This window comes from Xenopus laevis, chromosome 4L (genome assembly GCF_017654675.1).
Source record: "Xenopus laevis strain J_2021 chromosome 4L, Xenopus_laevis_v10.1, whole genome shotgun sequence".
Classification (NCBI taxonomy): domain Eukaryota; kingdom Metazoa; phylum Chordata; class Amphibia; order Anura; family Pipidae; genus Xenopus; species Xenopus laevis.
The window spans coordinates 31,690,898-31,703,766 of record NC_054377.1 but is presented as its reverse complement, the minus strand read 5'-3'; the positions used below and the strand labels follow the sequence as shown (position 1 = coordinate 31,703,766).

Genomic DNA, 12,869 nt, shown 5'->3' with positions numbered 1-12,869 from the left:
ATTAGAATGTAAAGACTTGTACTTGACCCATCACTACAATGTTGCTGCCATTTAGCAGCTTTGTTTTCATGAGCGTTGGGCTGAGGGAGGCATGTAGGACCACTCATCTCAGCAAGCGAGTGCTGATTAGCAATGCCATTGGGCAGACAGGGTTGCCTTGTTCAAGCTATATCTCTGCTCTGCACCTCACATTGGATTTTAATGACTGTTCAAAAACCAACATGTCAATATGCACCAAACTGGAAATCCTGCATTTTTATTGTTCCTAATAAGTAGCTCAACATTTACTAAGGGTGCATGCCATTGGCTGAACCAGGTTTTGAGTTCTTACACACACACACAGACAAACATCAAAGCATTCATATTTAGGATGTTTTTTCTTTCTGCTCAAAAACACATTGGAAACAAGATGCTGCAAATGCCAGTTTTATGGGTAAACATGTATTTTCTACTTTAGACCACCAAACGCCATATCTCTGCTAAACAATATATATTTGAAAACTACACTTGAAGAAAGATTCGGAATTGGTACACATGCTGTTTTACTCCCTGCTGAAAATCTTTGCATTTTATTTTGTGTTTAACTAGATTGTGGAGGAGAGAAGTAACTTACCACAGCAGCAGTAACATCCCCTGGAAAACAAGGAAAGTAAATCAATCAGATCTGTATTGATAAATACACTTCGGAACTTGACGTTTATATTACAAAGGAACAAAAATTATGCTGATGGAGTTCTATATTCAGTGTTCAGTGTCTAGCCAACTCTAGTATGTATTTAATTCTTATAATATATAACTGACAGTATGGATACAGTGCTGCCTCTTAAAGCAGATATGATAAGTAGAATCTAAAATAGATACTGGTCTCTTGCATCACAGAGAGAACAATAGAACAATTTGACAAGCATGACAAAAATACAAATTTTAGTAGAACTAGATATATATTCTTGGAAAGATCTTTTCCAGGAAATATCATAATGGTCACGTCTGTGGCCACCTTTAAGATATAGAGATCCAAGCTACGGAAAGATCCCTTATCCATAAAACCCCAGGTTGTACTTAGACAACCTAAAATTGCAGTCTCTAGATGAGCACCGGTGTCTATGTCTAAAAACACATATTCTTAATAATAACTTCATATCCATCAGATATCAATTCTTACCGTCTTTAGAATCCGGCTCTGTAATTTTTGGAGGTGCTACCACTTCAGGGACCCTTTGAACCGGAGGTTGATTTTCCCCACCCTCTGGGTGTAGATGCAGGGTAAAATCACTTTGAGCTTGGATTGTGAGTGTCTGGTGAGACATCAACACATGGTAACCTTTTCCAGCTGGGCAGATCTCACTAAAAGAAGCTTTTGATAGAGACAAAAGCAGATACAGTTCAGAGACTTATAATGTAAAATATAGGACTTAATACACTTTATGAATTTTTGTAGATAGTAAAGCTAAAACAATCAGGGTCAGTATTACAGCTGAAATCATTTCTCACCAGTCCCATCTGCAGGGCATGCCTCACACTGAGACCCCCATGCCTTTCCCACACTGCAGCAGCACAGTTGTCGGGTCAGCCTCGTAGACAGTGGGTGTTGGCACTGTCCATCAGTACCAACCAGCCTGTAACACAGGCCTTTAACTTCCTGCTTCTCAGCTATATGGGTGTAAAAGAAAGGATTCAATAATAATCACCAAACATTTACAGAAAATGTTAGGCATTTATTTTAAATGCAGTTTGAAAGAACACAAAGCCAACAGCACAATATACTTTCCCTGCGGCAGAAATCTAGCAGAAAAAAATGCATATTAATAAAATGCAACTCTACGCATTTAATTACTATGAATTAGTGATGCATTTTCCACATTATTTTAGTCTAATATTGCTGTAAAAGGTTAGGTATTGATTGTTTAAGCATTGTTACAGATAAAATCTGTCTCAGGTTAGTGTTAAAAATCACTATTCTGCAAGTCCAGCAACCAACTGAGAATAGACTGTGTCACTCTTGCGCAATGAGAGAGCAGCAAAGACAGTCTGTCAGTAAACCACACAAGGCCACTGTTTGCTTATGCCAGGCAATAAATACTGGGCTCCTCTGCATTCACTGCAGGCCAAGTAGTGGAATTTTTAATAATAGCAAGGCACCAATACAGATTTTGGTACCAGAGCATTGTGCATAGGGGTTTGAGAGGTTTTTAGTGTTATTGCACTTGCTCCCAGCTTTTTTTGAATTACCCTGGTAGTGTGCAGAAATACCATATTCTCTCAATGTCATATAGCAAAATGTTTTACTCACGTGCACAGTGCATTTGCGAGGCGCTAAAGATGTAGCCATGTTTGCATGTACATCGAAAGCTGCCTTTTGTATTTAAACATTCCCCATTCTGACATACTCCTTGCATGACACACTCATTTATATCTGTGTATGAATAAAAATATAAAATGAATATAACAGTTTGAAATAAAATAAATACAAGATATAGCATTATGTAAGTGAAATAATATATTAAATGTCTGAAGAAGCATCAGAGGTAAAATAGATTCTGTATTTGTTGAAATTACACAAGATTAATGTCAAAAATGCATTAATAAAAAACAAGGCATAAAACAGCAAAATATTACCAAACACCAAAGGTGAAAACAGATATTGTAAGGCAGATATAGCTCCAGGGTTCCCCAGTGTCAACAGGAAAACTTGTGCATGCTTCAGAACAGGACACACAGATGCAGCAAGGAGTGTGGTTAAAGGAAAACTATATCCCCAAACACTTAAGTAACAGATAGTTTATATCAAATTCAATGGCATATTAAAGAATCTTACCAAACTGGTATATATATATATTTAAGTAAATATTGTCCTTTTACATCTCTTGCCTTGAACCACCATTTTGTGATGGTCTGTGTGCTGCCTCAGAGATCACCTGAGCAGAAATACTGCAGCTCTAACTGTAACAGGAAGAAGTGTGGAAGCAAAAGACAGAACTCTGTCTGTTAATTGGCTCATGTGACCTAACATGTATGGTTTGTTTGGTATGTTTGTGTGCACCATCCCAGGGGGCGACCCTTATTTTTTAAAATGGCAGTTTTCTATTTATGATTACCCCAATGGCACATACTACTAAAAAGTATATTTTATGAAAATGGTTTATTTACATAGAGGTATAGTCTTCCTTTAATGGGGCTATGTTAAAGGAGAACTAAACCCTAAAAATGTCATATAAGTTGATGCTACATTGCTTATTATTAAATTCTGATACTAATTGTGCTGGTATCTGAGCTGCCATGTACCAATAATCTGAATTATTTACTTATCAGCCTTATATTTTGAGATTGATATGCTATATATTCAATATATTTTGGGACGGTCCCTAAGCTCAGTAAGTGACAGCAGCACAGAGCATGTGTATTGAATCAGCAGAAAAGAAGGTGCTACTGGGACATCTTTGGAGGCACAGATCTTTACTGCTAAATGGCTTTTGTTGCCTTGGGAAGGTATAGAAGCCCAAAACATAATGTACAACATTTCTGTCCTACTTCTTAAGTTAATCTTTAGTACTCCTTTAAGCAAACCTAGGATGGAGAAGGACCTGGGGAACTTGTAGATAATAAATATGGATGTAGCAAGCAATGCCAGTCAGCAACAGGAAACACCAGCATGGTATTGCCCTGTAGTAAAAGGAGTATAGATATGCTGTGATTCATTCCTGTTACAAAGCACTGGGAAGGCCTCATGTAGAGTAGGCAGTGCCGTGTTGCTCATCAGGGTTCAAGAAAGATATTATAGAATTAGAAAAAATTGACAAGTGAGAAGATACAGAGTTACCAAAAACAGTTTACAGCAAAAAGTTAATCCAGGGACTGTTGAAATTGCCATCTTGGATTCAGTAAAGTAATTGTCCTCTTCTCATGCAAGTTGTTAGGTGGGTTACATGTACACAAAGGGTTAAACTTCATGGACTTGTCTTTTTCAACTTTCAATTCTGTTACTGTGTTACCTTTCATGAAATGTAGGAATCTGGCAATTTTTGCAGAACCACAATTGCAGCCATAACTTAACCCAATAGTCTCAGCCCATGCAAACCATGAACTAGTAAATGAATGTTGGTTTAAGAAGACAATAGTGCTTATTTCCAAAGTGCAGTGCGCAAATTTAGGTGCAATTGTCCCAGAATGCAGAGTTTTCACAACTTTGCCAGTGCAAGTTCTGTTTTTTTATATGAACCAGACAAATTCCGCATATTAACTTAGCCCTGATTGGGAACCCTGGATTACCCTTTGAGGTGGAATAGCTCCAGGGTTCCCCTGAGTCAATAGGCACACTTGCACAAAACTTGTCTGAAACAATTTGCAGAGTTTGGTGGCGAAAATATGCACACATGGGTATAAAGTGTTTTGGTGCAAGTACCAATAAATGGCGTCAATACACACAATAACTGCATCCTTTTTGCTTGACTGCAACTGTGGTTGTCATAAATGAGCACTCATTTTTTATAATACTGTAATATTTATAGACTCCATTGCTCTAGATCAGTGCCACAAACATGACTTGGGTTTTTGTCTTCCTAAGTAGGAATTGTATGAGTAAAGCTTATGCACTTGAAGGACGTAATTATTTTTTTATTCTCAATAACAATGATGCCTTTCTCTAATTGGGATATTTTAACATTCTATTAATACATATCTGTCTATATGGACTAAACCTCGGCTAAACCTTCTCACAGCTGGATTTTGTATAATGAGTCTTATAAATATGTTTTTGATAGCAGTCACTTAAGTAATGGTGTACTTCCTGTCTTGAATACCAGTATTCAAAAAGGTTAGTCATATAAAAGCAATGATCCTGTATTACTGTATATGTTCTATTGTACTTAAGGGAGTTATAATGGCAATTAATTACTGTATTTAAATAGGTATTTATCATTATAAGTAGCATGAATGTCTTACTGCATAGCAATCTATTGATTATTTACATTTAATTGACTTAAAAATGTATTAACCCTTTAAGTGCCACAGAACGTAGAATCTACGTTCTGTGGATCAAAGGACCAAAGTGCCACAGATCGTAGATTCTACGTTCTGCAGCACTTCCGGGTTTGCGAGCGGAGGAGCGGCTGTTAGAGCCGCTCGCTCCGCTCCTTCACGATCCCCTGCCCCTAGACAACGAGCAGAGCAGGGGATCGTGTGGCCCCTGGGGCGCGATCGCCCAGGGGCCCCAAAGCAGCAGCAGGGACGCGTTTCCTATGCGTCCTGCTGCTGCCTGCGCTGCACTTCCGCCCAGCTCCGCCCCCCCATGGCTGCTGACCGTTGGAGCTGGAGATCTGCTGCGTGGGACCCTTTCTCATGGATCTGATGCATCTACCCCGGTAAGTGTAACATTTACACACACAAAAACACACAAACACACCAACACACACTTATTACAGTAATATACACTTACATTCACACTTACACACACTCACACATTGATTTTTGGGGATTGGGGCACCCATGTACACTTGCACACGCGCACACGTGCAAATAACATGCAATTTACCCGTTGTGCACACGCATATGTACATATATGGCTTTGTGGCTTTTTTTTTTTTTTTCTTATCGCATCGTCTCTTTTTGGGCTAAAAAAAATGTTTTATTGCCGTTCCGAATAGCGTATTCGCTAACCGTACTGTGCAATAGTTTTTGTATGTTATTTTGGTGGTTATATTGCAATTTTGGGTATTTTGGTGCATTTTTAGCCATTTTATTGAATTTTTAGCCATTTTATTGCATTTTCAGCTCTGCATTTGTGTTGTTCACTTGTTTCTGTCCGTATAATCGATTTGGCCCAGCTAAAATATTCAAACGGTAATTCTGGTGGCCGATTACACTAATGTGGAAAAAAAAAGCATTGATTTTTGTGGTTTTATTAGTTTTTGGTAATTTATTTGCATTTCACACTGTTCTGTGTTAGTTTGTTTTGCCTATGTAAATTTTATCTACTATATATCCATTTGTGGGTCTCTGTGCGCCACATAGTTTGGTATATCTATGCATATTGGGCATCAAAGTGTTCAGTAGACCCCTGTCGTTCATATTTAGGATGTTTTATGCTGATACGTTACGAAATGTGGGGCATATAATGGGGTAAAATTCAAGCTTTGTGACGATTTTCAGAAATTTGATAAAAACCGTTATGTTCAGCATTGCTTTGCAGTTTGGCAGTTTGCAGTAGAAACACTTATTTACCCATTTTGGATTCGTCAGAATGTGTACTTTCTGAAAATATATGGTTTTCTGGGGTCTCTGTACTGTTAGGGGGGGTCTAATGTCGCATAATACACACATCAGGTGCTTATATTGCAGCAGCCAGCGCATCAGCTGTGAAAATGTATATACATATTGTCATTTGGGGGTCTCTGTGCGCCACATACTTTGGTATATCTATGCATATTGGGCATCAAAGTGTTCAGTAGAGCCCTTGCGCTCATATTTAGGATGTTTTATGCTGATAAGCTACGAAATGTGGGGCATATAATGGGGTAAAATTCAAGCTTTGTGACGATTTTCAGAAATTTGATAAAAACCGTTATTTTCAGCATTGCTTTGCAGTTTGGCAGTTTGCAGTAGAAACACTTATTTACCCATATTGGATTCGTCAAAATGTGTACTTTCTGAAAATATATGGTTTTCTGGGGTCTCTGTACTGTTAGGTGGTCTAATGTCGCATAATACACACACCGGGTGGTTATATTGCAGCAGCCAGCGCGTCAGCCGTGAAAATGTCTATACATATTGTCATTTGGGGGTCTCTGTGCGCCACATAGTTTGGTATATCTAAGCATATTGGGCATCAAAGTGTTCAGTAGACCCCTGGCGCTCATATTTCGGATGTTTTATGCTGATAAGTTACGAAATGTGGGGCATATAATGGGGTAAAATTCAAGCTTTGTGACGATTTTCAGAAATTTGATAAAAACCGTTACGTTCAGCATTGCTTTGCAGTTTGGCAGTTTGCAGTAGGAACACATATTTACCCATATTGGATTCGTCAGAATGTGTACTTTCTGAAAATATATGGTTTTCTGGGGTCTCTGTACTGTTAGGGGGGTCTAATGTCGCATATTACACACACCGGGTGCTTATATTGCAGCAGCCAGCGCGCGTCAGCCGTGAAAATGTATATACACTATTGTCATTTGGGGGTCTCTGTGCGCCACATAGTTTGGTATATCTATGCATATTGGGCATCAAAGTGTTTAGTAGACCCCTGGCGTTCATATTCAGGATGTTTTATGCTGATAAGTTACGAAATGTGGGGCATATAATGGGGTAAAATTCAAGCTTTGTGACGATTTTCAGAAATTTGATAAAAAACGTTATATGTTCAGCATTGCTTTGCAGTTTGGCAGTTTGCAGTAGAAACACTTATTTACCCATATTGGATTCGTCAGAATGTGTACTTTCTGAAAATATATGGTTTTCTGGGGTCTCTGTACTGTTAGGTGGTCTAATGTCGCATAATACACACACCGGGTGGTTATATTGCAGCAGCCAGCGCGTCAGCCGTGAAAATGTCTATACATATTGTCATTTGGGGGTCTCTGTGCGCCACATAGTTTGGTATATCTATGCATATTGGGCATCAAAGTGTTCAGTAGACCCCTGGCGCTCATATTTCGGATGTTTTATGCTGATAAGTTACGAAATGTGGGGCATATAATGGGGTAAAATTCAAGCTTTGTGACGATTTTCAGAAATTTGATAAAAACCGTTATGTTCAGCATTGCTTGGCAGTTTGGCAGTTTGCAGTAGAAAGACTTATTTACCCATATTGGATTCGTCAGAATGTGTACTTTCTGAAAATATATGGTTTTCTGGGGTCTCTGTACTGTTAGGGGGGTCTAATGTCGCATATTACACACACCGGGTGCTTATATTGCAGCAGCCAGCGCGCGTCAGCCGTGAAAATGTATATACACTATTGTCATTTGGGGGTCTCTGTGCGCCACATAGTTTGGTATATCTATGCATATTGGGCATCAAAGTGTTCAGTAGACCCCTGGCGTTCATATTCAGGATGTTTTATGCTGATAAGTTATGAAATGTGGGGCATATAATGGGGTAAAATTCAAGCTTTGTGACGATTTTCAGAAATTTGATAAAAACCGTTATGTTCAGCATTGCTTGGCAGTTTGGCAGTTTGCAGTAGAAAGACTTATTTACCCATATTGGATTCGTCAGAATGTGTACTTTCTGAAAATATATGGTTTTCTGGGGTCTCTGTACTGTTAGGTGGTCTAATGTCGCATAATACACACACCGGGTGGTTATATTGCAGCAGCCAGCGCGTCAGCCGTGAAAATGTCTTTACATATTGTCATTTGGGGGTCTCTGTGCACCACATAGTTTGGTATATCTATGCACATTGGGCATCAAACTGTTTAGTAGACCCCTATGTTTATATTTAGGATGCTTTATACTGGTAATGATACATGGACAATACGATGCTGGAAAGTTGAAGCTTTGAGGCAATTTTCAGAATATTTTACCAAAACCGCCAAATTTGGCAAAGCCTTGCGACTCAGTAGTTTGGGGCAGAAAGGCATGGGTACCCATTTTAGATTCGGTAGAATGTGTACTTTCCAAAAATATATGGGTTTGGGGGGTAAACATATATTTCTGTGTTTTTACCCCACAAAAATGCAGTCAATGTGTTGATTTTTCATTAGCTGAAGTTACCCACAGGACAATTTGTATGCGCTATCTTCATTTTGGGGCCTCTAAATGCCATATACTTTGGTAAACCTATGCACAGTGGGCACCAAACTGTTTGGAGGACCCCTGGCAATCACAATTTGGGTGCTTTTTTGTGTTACGTAATGATACATGGGCGATATGATGCTGGAAAGTTGAAGCATTGAGGCAATTTTCAGATATTTCACAAAAACCATCAATTTTGGGAAAGCCTTGCGACTCAGTAGTTTGGAGCAATAAGGCATGGGTACCCATTTTAGATTCTGTAGAATGTGTACTTTCCAAAAATGTATGGGTTTGGGGGGTAAACATATATTTCTGTGTTTTTACCCCACAAAAATGCAGTCAATGTGTTGATCTTTCATTAGCTGAAGTTACCCACAGGACTATTTGTATGCGCTAACTTCATTTTGGGGCCTCTAACTGCCAGATACTTTGGTACACCTATGAACAATGGCCACCAAACTGTTCGGAGGAACCCTGGCAATCATATTTAGGGTGCTTTTTTTTGGTGCGTAACGATACATGGGTGATATGGTGCTGAGAAGTTGAAGCTTTGAGGCAATTTTCAGATATTTCACCAAAACCGACAATTGTGGGAAAGCCTTGCGACTCAGTAGTTTGGAGCAGAAAGGCATGGGAACCCATTTTAGATTCGGTAGAATGTGTTCTTTCCAAAAATATATAGGTTTGGGGGGTAAACATATATTTCTGTGTTTTTACCCCACAAAAATGCAGTCAATGTGTTGATTTTTCATTAGCTGATATATTATTCAAATTGCAGGTGAGTGATTGCTCACCAAAGTTAATCACATCTCAAAGGAGATGATTAACTGATTAAAATACAACTGTCACTTAAATTAAAGTGCACTTAAATATGGAGTGTGAGAATTGTCTGAACAGAAACCAGGTCTGGGGATACTGAGCAAAGTACCCCATCTATTGCCCACTGGTCAGCAAATTCTTTCAACCGACCAGTAAACACTGCTTGGGTGTACTCTGCTCGGATGCGGGAACGCACCAGCACTCGGAACAAGACCTCTGCTGGCAGAGGATTCCCACCTTCCAAACATTGCTTTCTAGATTTATGGATGACTAATTTAGCTAAAGCCAGGAGCAAGTTGGAGAGAAGGTCTTTCTCTTTATTGTCCCGGGATACTGGGCGTCCAAAAATATAAACATGAGGGGAAAAGTGTAACCAGAACTGCAGGTAAAGCTTCCTCAAAAGAGCCAATAGAGGTTGCAGTCTGGCACACGTAAAATAAGCATGAAACACAGACTCTCCTTTGCCACAGAATGGACAAGCAGCTGGGGAGTCTGTAAAACGAGCTAAATACTCTCCTGTGCTCAATGCACCATGCAGCACTTTCCAACTCAAGTCTCCAGTTGGTCTAGGCACCAAACTGGAATAAAGAGCTTGCCACTGAGGTCTTTCACCCTCATTAAGCACACGTCTCCAGATGGTATCATATCGGGAGATGAGGGCAAGGAAGTGTACAGTGTGAAGCATTAGAGAGTACAACAGCTTTCTTGTTATATCATGAAAGCGTGTCAATGGAAAATTCTCCAACTGGCTCAAGTTGGGGGAAGGAGGTGCTTGGGGGGATTGACGGGTTTTAGGTGCTATTATTATGTCTGGAGGTGAGGAGTTCCAAGGTGGACGTGGCTCTCCAGAATGTAAAACCCCATCAATGAAGGTGTGAGAATCAGGAGAGATTGTGTCCTTGATTTCCTTGAGAAGACGGTGTGGAACCCTAGTGGTGAGGAATCCCATGCGTTGCATAACTGCTTGAGAGTCCACCCAATCTGATTTCTCAAAATCCAGGAGATCTCCAACTCTGGTTAACCGAGCCTGGCAAAGGCGACGTCGGATGCTGATGGATTCTAACATCCTAGTCTTAAAAGATGGATTGTAAAGTAGGGGCTCATTTAGAATGTCTTCCCCTTCAATGGCTCCTTGCCTTAACACGGATACCATGCTCCAGGTTTTTAGCGTGTCTTGGTAGTAAGCCGGCAGGGTTGAAAGGTTTCTTAGGAAACCCTCAGGTTCAATTATAAACAATTGCCGGTCATATCCCATATTTCGTACCTGGCGATAAAAACTCGATGCTAGAGTACACCACTGTGGAGAAGGATCTGCATACAAGTATCTCTGTATTTGCTGGAGACGGAAGGTGTGCACTTGAGAACGTATACACACGACTCCCTGCCCTCCCTCTTTCAACGGGAGGCTTGAGACACCTGCAGAAACCCAATGCTTTCCTATCCAGAGAAAGTCCAGTAACCTTCTCTGGATCTTAGCAATGAATTCTTGGGTTGGGCTAAGACATATCAGCCGGTACCAGATCTGAGAGGCCACCAGCTGATTAATCACCAAAGCTCTCCCCCTCATAGAAAGTACTTTAGCAAAACCCTTCCACTTTCCAAGGCGCGTTAGAACACATTCCTCAAGTTCAATGAAATTCTGTGAGACAGGATACTCCTCAGCTGATAGGTAGACGCCTAAATATTTAATGATTTTACTCTCCCACGAGATGTCACGAAAAGCAGGAGGCAGGAAATCCACCTTTAGAGAACCCTCCAGAAGGCCTGAGCTCTTGGACCAGTTGATCCGGGCAGATGAGGCAGCAGCGTAGACTTCTTGACACTCTTGTGCCCGCTCAAGATCAACTAGGTCCTGGGCCACAAGAATTACATCATCAGCGTAGGCTGAGAGAACCACCCTCATGTCAGGTTCTTTGAGCACCAGTCCCGTGAGCCTTTTCCTTAAGAGACACAGGAAGGGCTCAATGGCCAGCGAGTACAGTTGTCCCGACAAGGGGCATCCTTGCCGAACTCCTCGTCCAAAGGCCAGAGGTGCAGTCAGAGACCAGTTGATTTTAACTAAACACTCTGCAGAGGCATACATTGTTTTCAGGTAGCCCACAAACTGTGGGCCAAAGCTATAGGCTTGCAGAGTGCCTATAAGATATTGGTGATCCACCCTGTCAAATGCCTTCTCTTGATCCAGAGAGAGAAAAGCAAGAGATAGACCAGTCCTTCTCGCAAAATGTAGTAAGTCTCGGATTAAAAAGACATTATCAAAAATTGTCCGACCGGGGACTGTATAGGACTGGTCAGGATGAATCACCTCTGCCAGCACAGATTTGAGCCTAAGTGAGATAGCTTTGGCCACGATCTTATAGTCTGTGCTAAGCAGTGAGACTGGTCTCCAGTTCTTAATAAGACGGAGATCCCCCTTCTTAGGAAGTAGTGATAACACTGCTCGACGACACGAAAGTGGCAACTCACCTTTCTTGAAGGCCTCAGTTAGGACCCTATGGAAATCAGGGCCCAGAGTATCCCAAAAGAACTGGAAGAACTCTATGGTCAGTCCGTCAAGCCCAGGAGATTTATTGTGGGGCATTAAACGGAGTGCTTGAGAGAGTTCCTCTAGAGTGATTGGTGTTTCCAACCTCTCTTTTCTCCTCTCACTGACCACTGGAAGCCCATCCCATAGCTCCTCACAGGCATCTGGAGAGATGGGATCTGGAGAAAAAAGGTTTTGATAGAAGGACCGGGCTCTGTCCCGGATAGCCTCCGGATCCTCAAGGGGGGTTCCATCCTCCGCAAAAAGGCATGTGATTTGTTTTCGGTTCCCCTTCTTCTTCTCCAGAGCATAGAAGAATCGGGAACCACGATCCATATCACAAAGTAACTGCATCCGGCTTCGCACAAAGGCACCACGAGCCTGTCGTTGTTCCATGTTACGCAGCGCTTCTTTCCTTTCTAGATATTCACACTGAAGGGCTTGGTCTTCAGAGCCTGATAGCCTTTGCTCAAGATCAAGCACCTCCCCATTCAGTGCCTCAATCTCTGCATTGCGCTGCCCGCTCACACTTTTGGTATACTCTTGACACAAGAGCTTTAGGTGAACCTTGCCTACATCCCACCACTGGTTCAATGTGGCAAATTCATCCTGAAAGGCCCTCCAGCCTCTCCATGTATCCCGGACTGACTTTGCAAAACCCTCATCTTCTAATAAACTGTTGTTAAAGTGCCAGTAAGCAGCTTTTGGCAGAGATGGTGCGATTGACATTCTCAGGGATACACAATTGTGGTCTGAGAATGGTGCCAATCTAATGGTGCTCGACTGGGCTCGTGAC

General features: G+C 41.1%; 1 protein-coding gene across 1 annotated transcript in view; it reads right to left on the bottom strand.

The window, feature by feature from the left end:
- ltbp3.L (latent transforming growth factor beta binding protein 3 L homeolog) overlaps positions 1 to 12,869 on the bottom strand; it is an 85,504-nt gene that overhangs the window by 28,501 nt on the left and 44,134 nt on the right. The window contains exons 6-9 of the mRNA XM_018257727.2: positions 2,291 to 2,413; positions 1,492 to 1,650; positions 1,163 to 1,354; positions 614 to 633 (exon numbers count right to left, since the gene is read on the bottom strand). Of these exons, the coding sequence (XP_018113216.1) occupies positions 614 to 633; positions 1,163 to 1,354; positions 1,492 to 1,650; positions 2,291 to 2,413 (494 nt within the window). The remainder of the gene's footprint in view (positions 1 to 613; positions 634 to 1,162; positions 1,355 to 1,491; positions 1,651 to 2,290; positions 2,414 to 12,869) is intronic.